The 24,394-nt window shown below is 41.4% G+C and overlaps 1 protein-coding gene across 3 annotated transcripts; it reads left to right on the forward strand.

Annotated features, from left to right (window-relative positions):
* Positions 1-26: 26 nt before the first annotated feature.
* ATP5F1C (ATP synthase F1 subunit gamma) lies at positions 27-18,789 on the forward strand. 3 transcript variants are annotated; one of them, XM_059055958.2, is made up of 10 exons: positions 27-200; positions 7,252-7,286; positions 7,802-7,933; positions 11,193-11,397; positions 11,996-12,139; positions 12,265-12,329; positions 14,122-14,277; positions 14,686-14,782; positions 17,825-17,861; positions 18,648-18,789. In XM_059055958.2, exons 1-9 carry the CDS (start codon positions 145-147, stop codon positions 17,829-17,831), a joined length of 897 nt encoding a protein of 298 aa, XP_058911941.1. In that variant the 5' UTR covers positions 27-144; the 3' UTR covers positions 17,832-17,861; positions 18,648-18,789. The 3 variants fall into 3 exon arrangements, with proteins under 3 accessions (XP_058911941.1, XP_058911942.1, XP_058911943.1); XM_059055959.2 differs by lacking the exon at positions 17,825-17,861 and having other exon boundaries at positions 44-200; XM_059055960.2 differs by lacking the exons at positions 17,825-17,861; positions 18,648-18,789 and having other exon boundaries at positions 83-200; positions 14,686-14,786.
* The last annotated feature ends 5,605 nt before the right edge of the window (positions 18,790-24,394 follow it).

A 24,394-nucleotide genomic window follows, 5' to 3' on the forward strand; every position in this document is an offset into this window, starting at 1 on the left:
CCCCAACGCTCGCGAGACTTCGTTCCATCCTGCGGGAAAAAGCGAGACTGAATGAGACCACAGGGTGGGCGGGGCGCGTGGGGCAGCTTCCGCGCAGGTGCGGTGAGGCCTGTCTGACCGACCTTCAGCAGGACTGGTATCACCATGTTTTCTCCGGCGGGCCTAGCAGGGTTGTCGGCCTGGGCCGTGCAGCCGCAATGGTATGGCAGCTCGCGGTGGGAACGGGAGGGTTGCGACGGATGGAGGGGCTCAGGCGGGGGGCAGGGGAAGCGGGTGGAGGCGAGTGGGACGGAACCGGGGTCGCAGGGCCGGCCAGGCCCGGGTCCTGCAGAGGCCCAGGAGCCCGGGCTGCAGTAAGCGCTAGGAACCGGGAAGGGCGCGCCACGTCTCCGGAGGCGGGCTGGGGCGGGGTGAGGGCTACGAGGAGTGCTCGTCTGGGCCCTCGAGAGTGGGGCCTTGGGCCCAGTTAATTTCAGGGCAGTCTTGGATCCCCTCAGCTACTAAATAAATGCTTAGGGAGCCTCTCCTGCGCGCCAGGCGGCGAGCCTCTGGGAAGCCTTACCTGGACCCTCAAAGTGGGGGAGGGGAGGGCCCCAGGGAAGGTCCAGAGGAAGATTTAAGGTGTGCTTTTTGTCCTTGACGCCTTTTGAAACTCTCCGGTGCAGAGCGCAGTAACGCACAACGCGAACTAAGGAACGACCTTGCAGCAGGCGCTTTGCTGGGCCCAAGTGAATAAAATAAGTGCCCTCGTGGGTTGCAAAGGGGACCTTAAATATCTGTTGGCGAGGAAGGGGAAGAGACCTTGCACTGTCTCGAAACCGTTGTGCTGAATCAGTAACCCTGCAAGGTCATGAATCGTCCCAAGGCCCCGAGGAGGAGGAGATAGATGGACTTCTTTGCGTCCTCTGTTCACTGCCATGCAAGTTTTAGGGATTTTAAACATTGGTTTCCCCCCACCCCCAGAAAAAGCATCTCAGAAGGCCTAGGAATAGGCAGACAAACGTTGGTTTGTATGGTACCCTATAATAGGATGAGATGTGTTGAAGCTAGACAGAGTCTGGAAGAATTTCAGATACAGTGCTAAAGGGTTAGCTATAGACTGTAGCACTTTCCCGGTTTTACAGTAAAGGAGAATTCTAAGGAGCCACCCCACTAAACTAGATTTTTGTACCTAATTTATGAGAAGGGACTAGAAGGCATTAATTAAAATAGGTATGTGTTCATTAAGCAAAAAATTTATAACAAAAGATTTTCAGCTTAATGAAGTAGTTAAATCTGACGTGAAAAACCTACATACAGATGTTATTGGATTTGCCTTGCAATTCAGTTTCTTTCCCCTAATATTGAAAGAGTATTCATGGGAAGTAAGAAGTCACCTTAGTTGGATTCTCACTGGTATAGGTTGTCCCATTTCTTCTTTTTTTTTTTTTTTTTTTAAATCAAGGCATCAGCAGGGCTGCATTCTTTTTTTTAGATGTTGGGGGTAGGAGTTTATTAATTTATTTTATTTTATTTTTGCTGTGTTGGGTCTTCGTTTCTGTGCGAGGGCTTTCTTTAGTTGTGGCAAGCAGGGGCCACTCTTCATCGCGGTGAGTGGGCCTCTCACTATCGCGGCCTCTCTTGTTGCGAGCACAGGCTCCAAACGCGCAGGCTCAGTAGTTGTGGCTCATGGGCCTAGTTGCTCCGCGGCATGTGGGATCTTCCCAGACCAGGGCTCAAACCCGTGTCCCCTGCATTAGCAGGCAGACTCTCAACCACTGCGCCACCAGGAAAGCCCAGGTTGTCCCATTTCTTAATCACTCAGCGCACATTGTTGGGTGCTTGCCCTGCGCCAAGTTGGCACTGTGGAAAGTGCTAAAATGTGGTGAACAACAAATCGACATGGTCCGGGTGAGCTTTGTGGGACAGTTCCTCACATGCAGTGGTGCTCTGCAAACATGAGCTCTCCTTCCTTGCTTCCTTCCCATCTTGCTGTGCATTAATGTTACCTGTAAATATTTTTAGAACTTTAAGTTATCCAAGTTGATCTTTAAAAATGGACAGTTTCTGAAATGAGGACAAAATACATTACATAAAATTGTAAAAATAACTTTTAAAAAACCTGTAAGATCTTTTGAAGATCTTAAAGAAGCATTTAAGCGCTCGCTGGGTCTGAGACCAACTACTGCGTGGGGTGGGGCTTAAACTGGAACCTCAGTCAGCAAATAAATGTCGAAGTCCTGACCTTACTCGCTTTGGAGTGTTGGTTTTAAATTGTTAGGTTATGAATATTCATCAAACATCAGTTCCACCTTGGAAGGCATACTCTGTCCTCTTCCTTTTCATACATTCCATCACTCTGGGTGCCTGCTGTCTTTCCTGCCTTTTCCCTCCCACTCCCTATAATTGCCTTTTAAATTCAGAAACTAAAGCCATCTTAATGTTTCACATGCCACAGAATTAATTTGGAAGGGAAATATCTTATACTTTTGTCTTTGCAGAACCAGAAAGAGGCATTTCCTTGGTTGTGGTTATTGAAAGCTTTTTAAAATGCAATTTGTTGTTATAGTTTTGGTTTCAAGGAGCTCAGCATACCAACATTAAACATTAGGCTTAATTAAACTTATAGTGAAGTTGTTTTAATTGTTCAAGGTGTCAGTAAAATACCCTAAATTTTTGGAAATTAAACTTTTTTTAAAGTAGTGTTTAAGAAAATGGAAATAAGAAATTTGGGGCGGGGGAAGAGTGATTTTTCTATCTCAAATCAGGAGGAAATACATTTCTATTTCCTAGTGTTCCACATTGTCTAAAATGGAACTATTTTATAATAGGAAACCAGTAGGCCGTAAATTGAACTATGGACACTGAAAAGGGAGAGAGATGGCACTCCAGGGGAGAGAAGAGGCCATCATCTCAGGCTGAGATAGAAGATATTTACTTTTAAATGTGAGGCAGCATCCTGTAGTGTACCCGATGGAGTGGTGCCAAACTGCCCGGCTTTGAATCCTGACCACCGCTCACCTGGCAGTGTGGCCTTGGGCAAGTTACTCGGTGTCTCTGTACCATTTCCTCATCTGTTAAATGGGGGTAATGCTAGTACCCCATTCATTGGATTAGTGTGAGGATTAAGTGAATCAGTATTTGTAAAGAACCAAGGACAGTGGGAAAAATGTGAGGATCCAGATGTATAAGTTGAAAAACGAAAACGCATTTATACATACACGTTCTACATAAAATGTAACGTGAGAAGGTTAGAAGCCTAACAAGACGGGATTGTGTGTCGTGGTTGGTGATAAAGTTCTGGAGAGTCACTTGGTGGAGAGGCTGGGGTCCCACTTTCACCCAGGCATTCGGTGTTAGAATTAGACATACTTCATAATTTTCTTTTCCTTAGGAAAAGAAAATTATGGCTGCTTCTTCCTTAATTTTTATATTATTCAGCATTATACACTCCTTAAAATTCATTCAAGCTGTCTGTAATTTCTTTGAATGATGCATAGTTCACCCACGAACCTGCTGTGTGATCATAGTAGATCATGGTAATCCGCCATCTATCTGTGCGATTTGCCCTCTGCTGTACTTGACGTGTTTCTAGTTTCTCAGATAATCTCCCCAGAATTTTTCAGGACATGATGCAATTTTCCAGAACACAAAACTGACACAGAACTTCCTTTATCTTCTCATTTGCAAAACCTGTATATTCAGTAGAGCAGTCTGTTGCTAGAGAGAGTGCAGATCAGCTCGTGGTTATTCTGCACTCAAATTGCACTTAAAAAATAACTTTGTAACACAGATAGACATGTTTAGAATTAAATGAAGTCTAAACATGAGAGTGCTTCAGAATTGGGGAAATTAGGGTGTGTGCACAGCAGAAAGAATCACAAAAGATCCTGTATCTTCTTGCATACCTCTCACTTGGGATACGTGTGGAGACCCGAACATTCTGTGTTCATCCAGATATGGGCATGCAGTTCAGATTTTGTTCCATATGATGTGCTCTGACTAGAAACCTGTGTCAGTTAAATTGGAGTGCATGCCTAAGACCATACTGTCCCAGTGTCACTCTTTATAGTCTCTAGAATGTCTGGGCAAAAAAGTTGTTATTCTAAAAAAAGAAAATCATCCCCAAAATATTACTTTTCAAGTGCCATGATGAAAAAATGTTTATGGGATGGTCATTATGTCGATAAGTCCGCCCTCTGAACTAGCAGAGCTTGTCAATGTTTGACAGATTTTATCTTTGCCTTTGGGGGATCCACTCTTAAAACCAAACCTAACGTTTTCCAGGTAGTCTCCTTCCTCTTATTTTCTTTATTTTTCTTTCTCCATGGCTGAGTAATACCAGTAATACTTATGTAGTAAGATACGTAAGTCCAGAGATTTTTTAAAAATAACTGTTCTGGTTATGAACTTTCAGACTTACTTTTGTGCACATAAACACATAGAATCGCAAAAATGGCATCATATCTTATAGCCTGCATTTTTAAGTTATTATAGACCTTTTTTAGTCTATTTTTTAGTACAGTTTGAGATTTATAGAAAAATTGAGTAGCACAGAGAGTTGCATATACCCACACCCCACTCTGGACGTTTTCCCCAGTCATCAGCATCTTGCATTAGTGTGGAGTGTGTGCTACAACTAATGAGCCTGTGTTGATGCATCATGAACTAAGGTGCATAGTTTCATTAAGGACACTCATTTTGTTGTATACGCCTGTGGGTTTTGACAAATGCATAGTGACGTGTCTTCCATTACAATATCATGCAGAATAGTTTCACTGCCCTAAAAAATCTCTCCCTAAAATCCTAGCAACCACTGGTATTTTTATTGTTGCTATAGTTTTGTCAGTTCTGGAATGTCTTATAATTGGAATCATACAGTATGTAGCCTTTTCAGATTGGTTTCTTTCACTTAGCAATATGCAATTAAGGTTCCTCTATGTCTCTTTGTGGCTTGATGGCTCATTTATTTTTATTGCTTAATACTGCTCCAACTGTATGGATGCACCTGTCTGTTTTTCCATTCATTCATGTATTGAAGGACATCTTCATTCATTCCAGTTTTTGGCAGTCATGAATAAAGCTGCTAGAGGAATGTGAATGCAGGTTGTCATGTAGATATAAGTTTTCAGCTCAGTTGGGTAGGTATCTAGGGGTATGATTGCTGAATCATATGTTTAAACTACGTTTAGATTTGTAAGAAGCTGTCAAACCATCTTCCAAAGTAGCCATACCATTTTGTATAACCACTGGTGATCAGTGAGAGTTCCTGTTACCCCACATCCTGTCGTCTTTGGTATTGTCTGTTTTTTAAAAAAATTTTAGCCATTCTTTGGGATTTTCTATGTAGTTGATCATGTCATCTATGAACAAAGACAGATTTATTTCTTCCCTCCCAACCTGTATACGTGTTGTTTCCCTTTTTGTCTTATTGCATTAATTAGGACTTCCGTACAATGTTGAGTAGGGGTGGTGAGACAGGGCATCCTTGTCTTGTTCCCAGTCTTAGGGGGAAAAGCTCCTAGTTTCTAACCATTAAATCTTAGGGGGTTTTTTGTGGATGTTCTTTATCAGGTTGAGGAAGTTCTCTTCTATTCCTAATTTGCTGAGAGGTTTTTAATCATGAACCGGCATTTGATTTTGTCAGATCCTTTTTCTGCATCTGTTGATGATACAATTTTTCTTCTTTCGTGTGTTGATGTGCTGGATTATATATTTGAATTTCGAATGATGAACCAGCCTCACATACCTGGAATAAATCCCACTTGGTCGTAGTGTATAGTTGTTTTTAGTACATGGTTAGATTGCGTTTGCTAATATTTTGTTGAGGATTTTTTGCATCTATGTTCATGAGAGATATTGTTCTCTAAATTTCATTTCTTATATAATGTCCTTATCTGGTTTTAGGGTTATGCTGGCTTTATAGAATTAGGACGTAGTCCCCCTGCTTCTCGTTCTAATTCTCTTGCTTTTTCTTTTTTTCTTTAATTTTTTTTTTTTTTTTTGGCACCAACTACCGTGTCTACTGATAGTTACAAATCTGTCTCAAATTCTCAATACCTCATATGTTTCCCGGACCTGGTTAACATTTCCACTCAGTCGCATGGTTTTTTAAACTACATCACATTCAGAATTCATTATCTCCAGGGAGATCTTCCCCACCCAGTTTTTCTCTCTTGGTTAAATGACAACACTGTTCATTTAGGTCATTAAGTTAGAAACCTTTGGGTCAGCTTGCTCTCACATGTGGTCTCCTGTTGCTTTGCCAACCTCTCAGTCCAGGTGCTTGCCTTCTCTTGTCTGGAAGCCCCTTGTTTGGCCTCCATGTCATCAACATTGGGTATAATTTTGTGCTTTTCACTGCCAGCCGAGATACCTTACTGAAAAACTGAACTGATTTGTGGGCTTAGAAACATTCATCATTTTCCCAGTACCTATAAAATAATATTTAAACTTATTAACCCAAGCTATGTCTCCAGCTTCAAAACTACATCCAGTTCATAGAAATGCCCTCCTTAGGCCCTCCTTCTTTATGCACAAATTTATCAATTCTTCATTTCTCCCGTGGAGCTTTCCAGGCCAACACAGGTAATTTATGGACTTAAGAGCTAAAAGATAATGTATATTCAATAACATGTCTTCACCAGTAAGAGGAGGATCCTCTCGTAATTTATCTTTCACCAACATTACTTTTAAGTCATATCATTTTGACTTTAATGCATCCACACTTTAAAGACTGTAGAAAATATTTAATGTAAATTTCATGTAAATCTAAATTTGCATAAATCTTGTTTATGAGATGATAGTATGCTTCTTGTGGTCAGAGACCATGTCCTGGAACAGAGTAGCTGCTCAGTAAAGAACTTACTGAATTGAGTTGAAAAAGTTAAGAATTGGCTTAAATAAACTGTACTTTGACACCGTGTGGTCATATTAGAATGTGTAGTTGACCCTAACGGTTATTTGAAAAGGTTTCGGTGAACTGAGGAAGTCAGGAACAATATAGGCAAAGACATAGGGGTGGGAGTAAAGCATGTGTGAACGCTATTGTGACTTCAGTGGAAGCTTTGTGTTAGATCGAATAGAATGAGATCTTTGATGATACAGGGTTTGGTATCAGTATTGAGGAATATATGTATACACACACACATTCAGAGTCTTATAGATCATTTCTTTATGGGATACTCTTTAAATCAGTTTATCAACTTTGAAAGTTTTTCTCTGAGCTATTTTTCAAAAAACTAAAATGTTTTTCACTAACTTTATTCTCAGGATCCAAGTTCGAAATATGGCAACCTTGAAAGATAGTAAGTACTTTATCACAATATGTGAATTAAGAAAAACTAAATTTTGACAAATAAAAATGTGCTGCTTTAGCCCATTTACGTGTTTGGTCAAAATGGACACAGTGAATCTATGTCATCTGTGTGTGGCATTGAACTTGTTTTGGAAAAGACCCATGTGAGGTGACACATGGTTGTTGATTCTGTTGTCTGTAGAATGATAATGGTATAACTAGAAAAAACTACTGTGTGTGTGTATAAAATGTTATGGAATATGTGGCTAAAGGCCATTTTCAGTACCATTTAGTGTTTTAAATACATAATTTATTGATACTATTATGTTGCTGTTTTGCTTGTCCTGTCCAAGTAGTGCAAGGTCTGAGTTATTGGTACTGTAACATTAAGCCTAGTTTAGCAGCTGCTATTAATTGAAGGTCTAACTGCTAATTATTCTACCTTGCAGTTTAGGAAAATATTTCGATAAATTTACAAATGAAATGATAACTCCTTTATCTTAACACAGCACTTCTATTTTTCAGTTACCAGGCGACTAAAATCAATCAAAAACATCCAGAAAATTACCAAGTCTATGAAAATGGTAGCAGCAGCGAAATATTCCCGAGCTGAGAGGGAGCTGAAACCAGCCCGAGTGTATGGAATAGGATCCTTGGGTAAGAGGAGAGTACAGTCACAATTACGAAGTACCCTTTAACCTAGAGATCACTGCTCATGACTCATCTGTCCTGAGTACTTCCAGGCCCCCATCTATCACAGCAGCCCTGTGCGGGTAGGGACCGTCAGAGCTCCCGCTTTGCAGATAAGAAAAACTGAAGCCCAGTGCAATCATAACTACACCTCTATGACTTGGCATCTGAGCCTCTCTATTTGTTAACCACTGTATGTGATCATGTTCACTTTTAAGATACTCTGAAAAATTTCCTAGATTATTAAATATACCATCAAAAGAACTTGGAAGTTTAGTGCATCAGACTCAAATGCTTGATTTCTTCCTGTTACACTGTGATGTGATCATTTAGGACTGCAGGGTGGGGAGGGGGTGCCCTTCATGGAAAGTGACTGGGTAGTCATGGATATGACTCTGAGTACATGAGCGGAATGTTTAAACATCAACTGTAAAGAGGGAGAAATTTGCTTATTTCCAAATTGAAAAAAGATGTATCTGTATCATCTGTGTGTTAATACCTCTGTGTATTACATATAAATTACCTTGTGCAGTAGTTTTCTTGTGCTCTTCATATTTTTTAAGCATGCATTTATAGCATGCCTTTTTTTAATCAGTGTTTTGTTTTGTTTTTGGCTGCATTGGGTCTTTGTTGCTGCGCGCGGGCTTCTAATTGCAGTGGCTTCTCTTGTTGGGAAGCACGGGCTCTAAGCACACAGCCTTCAGTAGTTGCGGCACACGGACTCAGTAGTTGTGGCTCACGGGCTCTAGAGTGCAGGCTCAGTAGTTGAGGCACACGGGCTTAGTTGCTCTGTGGCATGTGGGATCTTCCTGGACCAGGGCTTGAATCTGTGTCCCCCTGCATTGGCAGGCAGATTCTTAACCACTGCGCTACCAGGGATGTCCAATCAGTTTTTCTATATATAAATTTATTTATTTTATTTATGTTTATTTTTGGCTGCGTTGGGTTTTCGTTGCTGCGCGCAGGCTTTCTCTAGTTGTGGCGAGCAAGGGCTATTTTTTTTTTTTTTTTTTTTTTGGTGGTACATGGGCCTCTCACTGTTGTGGCCTCTCCCGTTGCGGAGCACAGGCTCCGGACGCGCAGGCTCAGCGGCCATGGCTCACGGGCCCAGCCGCTCCGCGGCATGTGGGATCTTCCCGGACCGGGGCACGAACCCGTGTCCCCTGCATCGGCAGGCGGATTCTCAACCACTGCGCCACCAGGGAAGCCCAAGGGCTACTCTTTGTTGCAGTGCGCGGGCTTCTCATTGTGGTGGCTTCTCTTGTTGTGGAGCACGGGCTCTAGGCACACGGGCTTCAGTAGTTGTGGCTCACAGGCTCTAGAGCTCAAGCTCAGTAGTTGTGGCACATGGGCTTAGTTGCTCCGCAGCATGTGGGATCTTCCCGAACCAGGGCTCAAACCCGTGTCCCCTGCATTGGCAGGCAGATTCTTAACCACTGCGCCACCAGGAAAGCCCTAGCATGCTTTTTTAAGCATGCTCTAAAGAAACTTTTGTATGAGAAAACGATAGGGCACTAGGCTTCAGTGGAAATGGCTCCTTGCTTTAAAAATGCCATATTTAGGGAATTTCCTGGCAGTCCAGTGGTTAGGACTTGGCACTCTTACTGCCAGGGTTCGGGTTAGATCCCTGGTTGGGGAACTAAGATCCTGCAGGCTGTGTGGTGCAGCCAAAAAAAACCCAGCCATATTCGGCTTTTCCTAGGAGGCATAATGGAGACTTGCTAGGTTAGGGTTAGCAGTCATTAACAGCCCCAGCCGTTTGCTCTCCTGAGTCCTGTTCTCTAACCAGTATAATACTGAGCACCTAGTTAGCGGCCCAGTAGAGGTTGATAAATTACTCTAGCCTATTTCTATGAAAAGGTGAAAGTCATTTACTGTTCACCTTTCATGCTGAAATGAATAAGTGTAATAAATTTGTTTCCCCTCAAAACTATAACCACAAAACTATTGAATAAGGAAATTGGCTCTGATATCTAATTACAGTATTTGTGGTGTAATATTAAAAATTCAAGTCAAGGCTGCCATTCAGCTTCTAAGTCCTTCAAACTAAAAAAATACTAACTGCTAGATATTAAATGGCTAATCATTTAAAATATTTAATAACTTTAAATAGACATTTTATGCTGTACAATATAAAACATAAAAAGAGACTGAAAAGGAATATTTTCTCCACTTCCCTAAACTTTCAAGTTGAGTATTTACTTCTCTCTGCTTTTTGTGGAGGGTCCTCAGGTATTGAAATTTGAGAATCACTGATCTATACTGAAAAAGGCAATAGCAGGAATTTTGTTGGAGTGGGGAATGTGGCAGCCATGAAGATGTACTTTGTAACTAGAGTGAGCACAGCTGCTGAATCGTCCTGTGTTTTTGCATCTAAGCCGTGCTTCCCACGGGCTGCTCCTGGCCAGCACCTGAGCACAGGTGGGATACTCAGGCGTGTTCTTGGGAGACTCGGGGCTCTCTGACAGCCTCGCTGAACTTTCCCTCAACTGTACAGCGTTCCAGGAAGCTGCCACCCCACCTTTCTTCCCACTGGTCAGACTGGCATCGTGGTGTGATGGCTGTTCTGACCTCCTTCCTAGTTTCTCTCACAGGCATTTCCCCAGTGAAATCCATGTATATTTTACCCTATTTAAACACCTCTTGCCTTCTGCGTCTTGGAAGACCAACAAAGCGAGGTTGTTAGTAATACCAAAAATAGGGACTTCCCTGACGGTCCAGTGCTTAGGACTCTGCGCTTCCACTGCAGGGGACACGGGTTTGATCCCTGGTCCCGCAAGCCACGCAGCCCAGCAAAAAATAAATAAATAAAAAATGAAATGGCATCCATCATTGTAATGTCAACAGTTTTCATAAAAGCTTGCTATGTAGATTACATGAGCATTTCCGTAAATATTTGTTTTCTGCTTTTTTGGTTGTACACTGAAGATCTGTGTTCTTTAGAAATTTGGCAAGTCTAGAGAAGTTGGTACTTCTATAAGTCTGGCCTTTTTTACAGGTTCTCTAAATGTGCTAGCGGTTTCTTTTATTCAGTATTTAAGATAACTTGGCCCTTAGGAATCTTTGTCTTAATAGAGATTTAAACCTTTATGGTTTTCAGCCTGATCGTAAATGAAATACGTGCACAGACACTTGATTATATTGAGGCATCATTTTGTAAATTAGGGATTATTGCTGTATTTAGTGTAATTACACATGCTTTTTTTTTTTTTTTTTTTTTTTTAAGCTCTATATGAAAAGGCTGATATTAAGGTGCCTGAAGACAAGAAGAAACATCTCCTTATCGGTGTGTCCTCAGACCGAGGGCTTTGTGGTGCTATTCATTCCTCGATTGCTAAACACTTAAAGAGTGAGGTGGCCAATCTCACAGCAGCTGGGAAAGAAGTTAAGATTGTTGGAGTTGGTGATAAAATCAGGAGTATACTTCACAGGTAATTTAAGTATATATTGTTTATGTTTAAAAGGCTGCAAGAATGAATAAAGGGAAGTTTCTTTGATAGTTTATTTAAGCAAGGTGTCTTTGTTTTGTTACCATTTTATACACAGAGGTTTGGTTTGGGTTTGAATTTTTTTCCAGAATATAGTAGAATGGATAGATTTCCCCTGTTTTCTATTTATCTTTTGTCTTTCCTTCTTCCAGACCATAAATGGAATACAGTAGGAATATCAGAAGCTTATGGGTTCTCGTTTTTGGGGGCGTTTTTCTGTTTTTTAATGAGGACCCTGAGGAGCTCTCACAGCCTGGAAATGGCAAAAATGAATGACAGTTGACCAGGACTGGAAGGAGGGAAGTAAAGGCAGAGAGAAATGTAAGACAAGAAAGGCCTGATGTTAGTCCTTAAGTTCTTGGCAGGTGCTGAAGGAAAGGGACAATCATCATAACGTAGGGGCACCTTAATTCAGTGAACGCCCCCGGCCCCCCCCAAAAAAAGCTTGATCCATAGTGAGAGTGTTTTTTCCTTGTTCTCTGTTCTTTCAGCAGAAGTATTCTGTTAAACTATTTTATGTGACCTCTTCATTTTCTTGTAGGACTCATTCTAACCAGTTTCTGGTGACATTCAAAGAAGTGGGGAGAAAGCCCCCTACCTTTGGGGATGCATCGGTCATTGCCCTTGAACTGTTAAATTCTGGATATGAATTTGATGAAGGGTCTATCATCTTTAACCGATTCAGGCAAGAGAAATGTTGAAATCCAAGCTTTTTTATGTCTGTGTTCAGATTTCTCAATTAAGTAAATGTCTACTTAACAAGTTTAAAATTATACTTTTGGAATTTACATTTGCTTTTGCCATTCCTAGGTCTGTCATCTCCTACATGACAGAAGAAAAGCCCATCTTTTCCCTTGGTACCATTGCAAGTGCTGGTAAGTAGGTTTTGTATGACAAGTATTTTTCCTATAGAAAGGAGAGATTTGTACATTTTGGAAAACAGTGATTGTCAAGGTGGCTTTTTTTCAGCAGTAACAAAAATGCCGTTGGGCTGTTTCTCTCACCGTCTGTTAGTGGCTTCCATGAAATCATAAACATTTATTGTTTGACAACTCTTACTGCATTCTTTCATTAATTTAATAAATAAATATCCGTTGAAGGCCATCATTAGATATGATTTCTGTCCTTGGAGATTGAAGAACTTAGCTAGAATGATCTATTGGCTTTGCAATCTGTGTGTGGGAGCCCTCGCTAACCACAAAACAGACGCTCTGGAATAGAGATTTGAACACTATTCACAACTAGTATACGTTGAACAACTCGGTTCTCTTGTTTTGCTGTTTAAACAAAGTGATCATTGCTCAGTGATGCATCCTGGAAATAATACTCAGGAACTGATTTTATTTTCCCTTTCTGTATATTATATTTCTCCTGTTCTAGGTGTATAACTTTTACATTTTTAAAAATAAATCTATTTATTTTTTGGCTGCGTTGGGTCTTCATTGCTGCGAGTGGGCTTTCTCTAGTTGAGTCAGGCGGCAGCTACACTTCATTGCAGTGCATAGGCTTCTCAATGCGGTGGCTTCTCTTGTTGCGGAGCATGGGCTTAGTAGCTGTGGCTCATGGGCTCTAGAGCACAGGCTCAGTAGTTGTGGTGCCCGGGCTTAGTTGCTCCACGGCATGTGGGATCTTCCCGGACCAGGGCTCGAACCTGTGTCCCCTGCCTTGGCAGGTGAATTCTTAACCACTGCTCCACCAGGGAAGTCCCTATAACTTTTACATTTTAATGTCTTAGAAGTTGGGATGCTTCTACCAGTCTATGGCATGTCTTTTTTTTTTTTTTTTTTTTTTTGCGGTACGCGGGCCTCTCACTGTTGTGGCCTCTCCCGTTGCGGAGCACAGGCTTCGGACGCGCAGGCTCAGCGGCCATGGCTCGCGGGCCCAGCCGCTCCGCGGCATGTGGGATCTTCCCGGACCGGGGCACGAACCCTTGTCCCCTGCATCGGCAGGCGGACTCCCAACCGCTGCACCACCAGGGAAGCCCTGGCATGTCATTTTTAATTAGCTGTGTTATTTTCTTTCTTCATGGTACATAAAATAGGAGTTAGAATCCACCACATCTTAAATTTGATGAAATCCAGTACTGTCTCAGCACTTTACACTAATGAATGAAGTTTGAAGTCTGCTGCTATGTTTCCACTGCCTAATTACTAAAACCCACAGCAGCCTCTTAACTCTTCCTCTCTTCCACATTCTCAAAAAAGCTTTTCCTCCCTTATTTTCCTGACACTTTCAGATTTCCCCAATAATCAAATGGGATTTTTATATTACACTATACGAGTCTCAGTTCTTTCCTTAATTTCTTTATTGAAAAACGCAGTCACTGACTGTTGGGTGGCTTTGTGCCCAGCACGCTGCTAGAGACCATCCAAAGGATTTGTATCTGTGAAATGTGGTGCTGTTACTTTAAATGTGGACTTCTTGAGTTTTATGAAGTTAAGCCTTTGAAGTAGAATATCAAATGCTTTGTTTACACATCATATTTTGCTGAAAATCTGCAATTATCTGTAGTATGGAAATAGATGAAGCTTTTAGAACTGAGTCCTTGAACCAATCTTACATTGACTTCTCTGTAACTATAAAGAGTTTTTATACTAGGAAGCTCTCTTGATTAAATCAGTCTTTGTGCTGTATCACTTCAGAGAAATCCATGGCTTGTTTTAACAGAGAGCATGAGTATCTATGATGATATTGATGCTGATGTGCTGCAGAATTACCAAGAATACAACCTGGCCAACATCATCTACTACTCTCTGAAGGAATCCACCACGAGTGAGCAGAGTGCCAGGATGACGGCCATGGACAATGCCAGCAAGAATGCTTGTAAGTGCTGAGCAGGTTCCTGAGAGAGTTCCCTTGCGGAAAGCAGCGTGAAGACCCTCACGTCAAAAGGCATTAGCGATTCTGGAAGTGGACCAGGAAGCAGGAGAGCTTGGGTCTAGTCCTGGGCTCTGCCACCGATTCTGTGAGGATAGAAAAATTATATTCTCTGCCTTAAAGGACGTAATATCTTACTTGGTACGCAGTAAGTGTGCAGGTACTTTGAAAACGTATCTCGTGGAAGAAACAAAAATACCTTCATAAAATTTTTTGAGTGGCCAGTTTGGGTACCCAAAAGGAAACAGAATCTTATTTTTGAATTAAGCAACACACGTCTATAAATGAGTTAGTGAAAAAGGTATTCTTTTCTAGTTTTAGATCTTCTTCTCTAATCTTTTGTTTTGTTTGTAGCTGAGATGATTGACAAATTGACTTTGACATTCAATCGCACCCGCCAAGCTGTCATCACCAAGGAGCTGATTGAAATCATCTCCGGTGCTGCGGCTCTGTAAGTAACCGTGCGTCACCCTCAGACTCCTTGTCTCATCTGTGCCTGCTAGCTTAACCTTTGCATGTTGAAGTTTTCCGTTTTTTGTCTGTTAAAGATGAAATGATCCATTGCTTATCTTGTTTCCTTAATCGTAGAACATAAAGTTTGATGAAAATGAGATCTCTGGTGTATTTTGATTGTTTCAGCTGAAATATTCAGGCTTAGTTTCTTTTTTAGAAATTAGTATATTGCTAGCTTTCACTTTCTCTGAGTTTTAGGAATAAGGATGTGAATAATTCAGTGTCATTTATAAAATCTGTCTTTGAAACTTAAAATATTATAAATCAGGCTTACTGAGTTACAGGACTGGTTTGGGGTTTGTTTTTGTATAAATCTGCAGATCACTGAATGGTAGTAAGGTCCAGGAATTTTTAAACTAAGTTTTCTGTATCAGTACTGTCTTACAGTAGTTCTTAAAATACCTCTTTCATCAAGAAAATGTCCTCCGCAACAGGAGAGGCCACAACAGTGAGAGGCCCGCGTAACACACACACAAAAAACAAAAAACAAGAAAAGGGCTTCCCTGGTGGCGCAGTGGTTGAGAGTCCGCCTGCCGATGCAGGGGAGACGGGTTCGTGCCCCAGTCCGGGAGGATCCCACATGCTGCGGAGCGGCTGGGCCCATGAGCCATGGCCGCTGAGCCTGCATATCCGGAGCCTGTGCTCCACAACGGGAGAGGCCACAACAGTGAGAGGCCAGTGTACCGCAAAAAAAAAAAAAGTCTTGGTTGTCTAGCTAGATATGTTAATGTTTGTGAAACCACAGTTACGATAATGGGAATTCTGTTTTAAAAATTATTAAATTGAACACCCATTATATGCCTCATACAGTGCCAGGCACGGTGTTAAAGGATGTGATCCTTTCTTCCAAGGCATTTACGTGCTAATAGGATAAGAAAAAATGCAGATAATTGTGCTGAAAGATAAAATGTGTCATAAATTATCTTTGACCCATTCTCCCTCACCTCCTGCTAATTAGTCACCAGGTTCTGTAAATTTTACCTTCTAAATATCCCTTGACCCTTTCCCCTTTATGCCCTCTTCATGCAGATCCTTGTCATTTCTCTCCAAATTAAAAAATATATTTTTTGAGTGGCACATGTTTTTTTCCCTGAAATGCCATCCTTCCCCTGCACCCTTGATTGTACATCTGACTCTGTTTATCCTTCCTAACGGAGCTGGGGTAATCCTTTCTTCCAGAAATCCCCCCTTCTTGGTTTGAGTGGGGCAGCCTCCTGTGCTTCCCTTCATCATAGCACTTACCCTGTTTTACTAGGAATTCCCCTTTTGTTTGTCTACGTCCTCCTTTGGCTTGGGACAGGGAGTGTCTCATTCAGTCTTGTAGCCCCATCACCTGGCACATACTTCCTCAGTAAATATTTGTAGAGTGAATGAATGACGTGCCATGAATATATATATATATATATATATATATATATAATTTATTTATTTGTTTTTATTTTTGGCCGTGTTGGGTCTTTGTTGCTGTGCACGGGCTTTCTCTAGTTGCAGTGAGCTGGGGCTACTCTTCGTTGCGGTACACGGGCTTCTCATTGTCGTGGCTTCACTTGTTGCAGAACATGGGCTCTAGAGTGTAGGCTCAGTAGTTGTGGCGCACGGGCTTAGTTGCTCCACGGTATGTGGGATCTTCCCAGGCCAAGGATCGAACCCCTGTCGCCTGCATTGGCAGGCGGATTCTTAACCACTGCGCCACCAGGGAAGCCTGCCATGAATATATTAAGACCTGGAAGTTCAGCAGAGAGAGAAGTAACATTTTATTGGGTATGTGAAAACGTGAATCCAGGTTTAAGAATCAGGGAAAGCTTTATCACTATGATGACATTTAAGTTGGTCCTTTTGTCTCTGGAGGGTAGAAATGGGCAGATGCCAGAGACACAAATAAACTGGTTGAGACTGTTTTATAAGTGTTGTTTGGATCCAGCAGCCTTCCTTCTCTTATTTTGCTTTCAAGCGTGAGTTTAAGACTAATCCATCTCTCAGCCTGGTCACTACTGCTCTATTAACATCAGAGTCCAGTGCAGTGATGAGCGGCCCTGCCATTTACCGGCTTGATAGACGTGGTTAAGATAGTCTCCCTGCAACGCAGTTGTTCTCTATGACATGGGGGCTAATACAGGGATTAAATAAGTGTATTATTCATGTCCTCCTTGCTGTACTTCCTACTGCTGGAGCCACGCCGACTTCTTCGGTGGCGTGCACACAGAGGCCTGGGGGAAAGTTTTGACTGCGCTCTCAAGGTCCGGGAGCTGTGAGATGTGGAGAGCCAGGGAAAGAGGAATGAATGCTTAGAATAGACGGAGGCTACAGCCTCTGCAGAATTGAGGACCAGGCTCTTTCTTGATTAGGAACGCGGGGACTTGGCTGAAAAGTAGCAAAAGGAGAGAAATGAGGAGAGGGAGATAGGGACATGAAGACCAAGAATTTTTAAAAGAACTCAAATAACTGCAAATTGACTAGTTTTCGCTTTCTAGAAAGGCAGTCTAAATCCTTTATTGCAAGTTAGCTGTGTAGCCCCAGGGTGGATTATTTATATGAATGGACTTGCATGCTCTGTAACCTGTCAGCTCTTCTGCTTAAAGCCTTTAATACAAACACATTTGGCTCTTTGGTAACAATATAAAAGGCATGAATAAAGCATAATATTTGAGGTACCAAATATTTAGTTGCTAGCCTAAAATTTTTTAATATATTGTATGCTATTTATAGAAAAGTTATGGTTTACAGTATGCTTTCATAGTCCTGCCTACTTGCATGAACATGGTTTTATTGCTTCTAACCAGATTAAAGTCTATGGCCTTTTATAACAATCATTGAATCTGTTTTAAGGGAATATTTTGGTAAGTATTTATGTGATATACTCAAGGTAGTGAGTGAGGAAGTGGGCTTTTTTAGTCAGAAATTGTAAATGATTAACCAGCATGGATTGTTTCTTGACCTACTTGTTTTGTGCTTGTCTTTTTCTTCTAATATAATAACCCAGGGAGTAATGAAATTCGAGTTTCATCCTCAGACAAGAGGTAAAGTGGTAATATTTCACACACTCTCCCCTACCCTGTCAGAAAAGAAACCCAGTCAGATGGAATTGAAGGTAATTCAGCAACAGTGAAACTGATTCCCTGAGAGATGAGATGGCCAGGCCGTTAGAGCAGCAGCCAGCTTGTGGGAGTATGTGGGTGGTGCTAGTGGGCTTTTTTTTTTTTCTTTCTTAGATATATTAAATAAACTGTAAGGATAAAGAATTAGCATTCTTGGGACCTCTCTGGTGGTCCAGTGGTTGGGACTCCACGCTTCCACTGCGGGGGACACGGACTTGATCCCTGGTCAGGGAACTAGGATCTCACATGGCTCGTGGTGCGGCCAAAAAGGAAAAAAAAAAAAAAAAAGAAAAAAGAATTAGCATGCTTTTGAGTTCTTAAATACAGGCTGGTGAGGAGCAGTGGCTCTCAAACTTCCTGGTCTCAGAATGCTTTGATATCTGACTTCACACAGGATAGCTCGGTTCTCTCCATTTCTATATTCATTCTGTTCTGATATTGCATGTCACATAGGCTCTGGAAAACTCTGCCATGTGCACCTGAGAATGAGAATAAAATAGGCAAATGACATTGTTATAATAATAGTTTTGCCCTCACGGACCCCGTGAAAGGGTCACCAGGCCAAAATTTGAGAACCACTGGTGTAGAGTAGCATTTTATTATGTAGAGTCAGTTCTTTAAGTCCCACTGAAATATGTATTATCTCTTGACATGTTTATTTTTCAAAAAAACATTTTTTTTTATTTGTTCTGTACTTTTATTTTTCAGGTAAAGAGGATTCAGCCAGCTGATTTTGTTTTTAGCTTACTGCTGTCCTTGTCAGAAGAAATTGTTGGTCCATTGTTTAAATTAGTAAAGACAGGGAGATATTTGTAAATTATCTTACAATAAATGACTCACCATAAGAAAATCACTGTCTTTTCTTATTATATAAGAACAGCAGTTTTCCAAATGAGATCTTAAAACACTTAAAAATATTAACATGCTACTATTAAGAAGATAGTTGAAGGCTTCCCTGGTGGCGCAGTGGTTGAGAGTCTGCCTGCCAATGCAGGGGACACGGGTTTGAGCCCTGGTCTGGGAAGATCCCACATGCCGCGGAGCAACTGGGCCCATGAGCCACAATTACTGAGCCTGTGCATCTGGAGCCTGGGCTCCGCAACAAGAGAAGCCGCGATAGTGAGAGGCCCGCGCACCATGATGAAGAGTGGCCCCTGCTTGCCACAACTAGAGAAAGCCCTCGCACAGAAACAAAGACCCAACATAGCCATAAATAAATTAATTTTTTAAAAATTATTTTGAAAAAGATAGTTGAAGAGGCTCCTCTGATTTTCTGGTTGCCTAACAGCCATGGAAAGCCTGGCCTCTGTGGGGTCAGATTGGAAGGAAGAGGCACCAGGCCACAACCCCAGCCCAGGCACCCAAGCGCCACACCTTCATAGAACAGCCAGCACAGGGAAGCAATCGCGCTGTCCAGGTCCTCTGCTGTTTCTCACATGCACGGTGTAGAATTTCAGGCATATACTAAATCTAAATAAATTTTTTTTAATCTTTTCCAAGGACTGAGAAACATTTCAGTAGGATATGTACTCCATATTCGCATTTAGATAACCATTAAGATTGGGCACGTGAGCTATTCCACACAGCGAGTTGGCCATGCCAAAGTGTCAAGGTTTTTTCCTATTTATTTAAAAGAGGACTTAGGGTTTTTTGGTTTTTTTTTTTTTGCGGTACGCGGGCCTCTCACTGCTGTGGCCTCTCCCGTTGCAGAGCACAGGCTCCGGATGCGCAGGCTCATAGGCCATGGCTCACAGGCCCAGCCGCTCCGTGGCATGTGGGATCTTCCCAGACCAGGGCACAAACCCGTGTCCCCCTGCATTGGCAGGCAGACTCTCAACCACTGCGCCACCAGGGAAGCCCGACTTATGGGTTTTTATTGCAAAAGTAGTATAGGAATTACAAAAAACTAGAACTATAAAAAAATACAAAACCCATTCTCACTTAACACTTTATATTACTCTTTTAAAAAACATTAAATACATGCATATGCTATTATTTTACCAATAACTTCATAAAAATGAAAAATAAGTAATATAAAAATGGATTAGCAACCACAAACCTGTAAAGGGCAGTGTTGCCACTTTAAGAAGGCAGCCAGGGAAAGATAAACTGAACAGAATCTCAGGGTCATTTTCTAGCTTTCCTGAAATGTTGCAAGAGGCATTTTGATTTCTGAGCCTTTGTGACATTTTTCTGTGAAAGCTCATAGGTCTTTACCTGTGTTGCTCTGAAATGTCACAAGGATAATTGTTAATAAACATCCTTGGGGAAGTCTTTGCACACTTGGATGAGTACTTCTGTGTTCTTAAATTTTGGAAGTGGGATCGATGACTCAAACTGTACATTTTCTAATTTAATAGACACTGCCAAATGGCTCTCAAAACAGATTGTAAATTTGTGCTAACTGTATAAAATTGATTTCCTCTACTCGCTGAGACTTTGTCTGCCTTTTAATCTTTAATGATCTGATGGGTGAAAAAACACTACTCATTCATTGCCCATTTTTTAAGTGAGTTTTTCTCTTTTTTCTCATTGAAACATAAGAGTTCTTTGCATATGAGTGACATCAGCTCATTTGTGTTGCAAATTAATTTGTGTTAGAAAGTTTGCACTTCCACTTCTTTCTTGCAGATGCAGCATGGGGTCTTGAGAAATAAAACTAAACAAGGATTTAACTTTACCAGCCACACAAGTGTTTGATGCATAGAGCAGTGGTTAAGAGCATAAACTTGGGGCAAACTGGGTTGGAATCCCAGTTCAGCCCTTACCAGCTGTGTGACATTGGGCAAGTTACTTAATCTTTCAGTTTTATCATCTGTAAAATGATTAAAATAGTACTTAACCTCATAGAGTTGTTATGAGGACTAAATAAATCAATATTTGAAAAATACTTAGAAACTGATGTGGGACGAATGCTGTATCTGTGATTAAATGTTGCCTGATCTACGTAAGTGACCATCGGTTCAATATCGTGTTTCTGATGTTTGTGTGTGAGCACTCTTAAATTCTGAAGCTACGGTGGTAATAATTACACTTCCCTATAGGAGCTTACAGTCTGGAGCAAAGACAAGCAAATAATGAAGAAAAACGTGGTATGGTTTTTTGGTAAACTGTTACTGAAGTATAGTATATGTATAAAAGAAGGCATAATTCGTAAGCTTATGCCTCAGGAAAATTTGCAAAGTGTAAACACTCTATCTACAATCTAGATGAAGATCTAAAAGGTCCTGTCGTTACAGAAGCCTCCCTTGTGTCCCTGCCCTTTTTGTTATCTCCACAGAAGTACCCACAATCATGACTTCTATCACCATAGATGTGTTCTGATTGTTTTTGAAATTTAAGTAAACAGAATCATACAGATGAAGCCTTTGGGGTCTGCTTTTTCTTAAAATTCAACATTATGTCTGGGAGATTTCACTCACATTTGTAGAGCAGTTTTTTTCATTGTTTTATGTTACCACACATGTTAAATATCTTAGAGTTTAGTAATTCTGTTGATGGACGTTTAGGTTATTTCCAGCTTGGAACAATTATAAATGCTTCTCTAAATTTTCTGTGCACCTCTCGGTTTAAATTTGAAAGAATTTCTGTTATGTACATACCTAGCAGTGGGATTGCTTGGCCATAGGTTCTGTAAATGTTCTGCTTTGGCACTGCCAAACACTTTCACAGAGTGGATGTATTGATACCAATTGATACTCTTTGGCAGTTGTCTACATCCTCATCAACACTAGGTATTGTCACCCTTTTTCATTTTGCCATCCAGGTAGGAGTGTAGTGTTATTAATATAATAATACGTTTAACTTGCATTTCACTGATGGCCAATGAGTGGGGTTAATCATGCATATTGGTGGTTTGGAGCTTAGATATTCTCTTTCCAAAAGTTTCTGAGCACTGTGTGTGTGATTTTTGCTTGTTTTCTAATTGAACATTCTATTGAGATAAGTATAGATTCACATGCAGTTGTATGAAATAATATAGAGCGATCCCTTGTACAGTTGCCTCAATTCCCCTCAATGGGGGCTTCCCTGGCGGTCCAGTGGTTAAGACTCTGTGCTTCCACTGCAGGTGGAGCAGCCAAAAAAATAAGTAAAAATAAATTCCCCCAATGGTAATATTTTACAAAACTATAACATCACAACCAGGATATTGACATTGATAGAATCCAAAAATCTCATTCAGATGTCCCCAGTTTTGCTTAGAGTTGAGAATCTGAACTCATAAGGACAACACTTGTTTAGATAACCTAGGAAAATGGGAGGGGGGAGAATAGTAGCTTAAAATGTTGGGTTAGATTCCCTGAATTCGCTTTTTTTTTTTTGTGGTATGCGGGCCTCACTGCTGTGGCCTCTCCCGTTGCGGAGCACAGGCCCAGCGGCCATGGCTCACGGGCCCAGCCGCTCCGCGGCATGTGGGATCTTCCCGGACCGGGGCACGAACCTGTGTCCCCTGCATCGGCAGGCGGACTCTCAACCACTGCGCCACCAGGGAAGCCCCCTGAATTCGCTTTTTAAAAAAAGAAAGAAAAAAGCCCTAGAATGGCTAAGATAGAGATGATTATATCAAATATGGACTTAAGTCCCATACATATACATGCTGAGAGTTTAAATCAGGATAAACACCTTGAAAAACTGGTCGGCAGTATCTGTTGAAGTTGAACATTTGTATAGCGAATGATCAACGATCTAAAATATATACTCATCAGAAATGCATGCAGTCACATGGACAAGATATTCATAGCAGCGCTGTTCTTAGTTCAGATAACCATGCTTTGAAAAGGGGAAAGAAAGATTTACTTAAAATGTCATGGTAATTAAGATAGTGTGGTGGTGGCTCAAGGATAGAAAAATAGACTAATGGAACACAATAGACTAGAAACAAATACGTATACAGCCACCTGATTTATGAGTCACTGTAATTCAATGTGGAAAAGAATATTTCCAGTAAATGCTGCAGGATCAGCTGGATAGCTCTATAGGAAAAATCCCTGATCCTTATCTCATAGCATACACAATTTTAATTTGAGACCGATCATAGATATAAAAGGTATAATACAGCTTTTTGAAGAAAATAGGAGAAAGGCTTCATGATACTGGGAATCGCAAAGATTTTTTAAACATGACTCAAAAAGAACTAATCGTTTAGGGAATTCCCTGGCGGTCCAGTGTCTTAGTGCTTTCACTGTCACGGGCCGGGTTTAATCCCTGGTCGGGGAACTAAGATCCCACAAGCCACCCAGTGTGGGCAAAAAATAATCATTTGAAAAACATTGATAATTGGGCTTTATTAAAATTAATTATCAAACGACTGAGGGAAGATATTTACAATACAAATAAAGCTTGTATATAGAGTGTATGTTTTCTTAAACATCCACAAATCAGTAAGAAGACAGAAAATCCAATTCTAAAAAATGAGCTTGGGACTGCCCTGGTGGCGTAGTGGTTAAGAATCCGCCTGCCGGGCTTACCTGGTGGCGCAGTGGTTGAGAATCCGCCTGCCGATGCAGGGGACTTGGGTTCGTGCCCCGGTCCGGGAAGATCCCACATGCCGCGGAGAGGCTGGGCCTGTGAGCCATGGCCGCTGAGCCTGCGTATCCGGAGCCTGTGCTCCGCAACGGGAGAGACCACAACAGTGAGAGGCCCGCGTACCGGAAAAAAAAAAAAAAAAAAAAAAAGAATCCGCCTGCCAATGCAGGGAACATGGGTTCGAGCCCTGGTCCGGGAAGATCCCACATGCTGCAGAGAAACAGCCCGTGCGCCACATGAGCCTGCACTCTAGAGCCCATGAGCTACAAGTACTGAGCCCTTGTGCCACAACTACTGAAGCCCACGTGCCTAGAGCCTCTGCTCCGCAACAACAGAAGCCACCGCAATAAGCCCACGCACCACGACAAAGAGAAGCCCCCGTTTGCCATGACTAGCGAAGATCTGCACGCAGCAACGAACACCCAACATAGCCAAAAATAAATAAATAAATACATTTTAAAAATGAGTTTGAACTACTAATAGACAGTAACAAATGAATTTCCAGGGAATTATGCTGAAAAAAAATTCTGAATATATACTATATGATTCCATGTATATAATGGTTTTTATGTGACAAAATTTTAGAAATGGAGAACAGATTAGGGGTTGCCTGGGATTACAGACTGGGGTAGGGGAGTTAATAGGAAAGCTGGTATGGTTATAAAAGGGCAATGGGCACAGATCAAAGTGCTCAGGATACTGAATGTGGTGGTAGATTCTTTTTTTAAATCTATATAGGTAAAAAAATCACAAACATATACACACATAAATGAGTATAAGGAAAGCTGGGGACATCTGAATGAGATGTGTGGAAGGTTATAATTGGTAAGCATGTAGCCCAGTTTGGGTGAAGATGACCAGACTGAAAAGGCATCCTAGCCTGGAGGAGGCGAGGTTTAAACTAGCTCACCAACCGAAGGAGCAATAAC

The sequence above is a fragment of the Kogia breviceps genome, chromosome 3 (assembly GCF_026419965.1).
Source record: "Kogia breviceps isolate mKogBre1 chromosome 3, mKogBre1 haplotype 1, whole genome shotgun sequence".
Lineage (NCBI taxonomy): Eukaryota > Metazoa > Chordata > Mammalia > Artiodactyla > Physeteridae > Kogia > Kogia breviceps.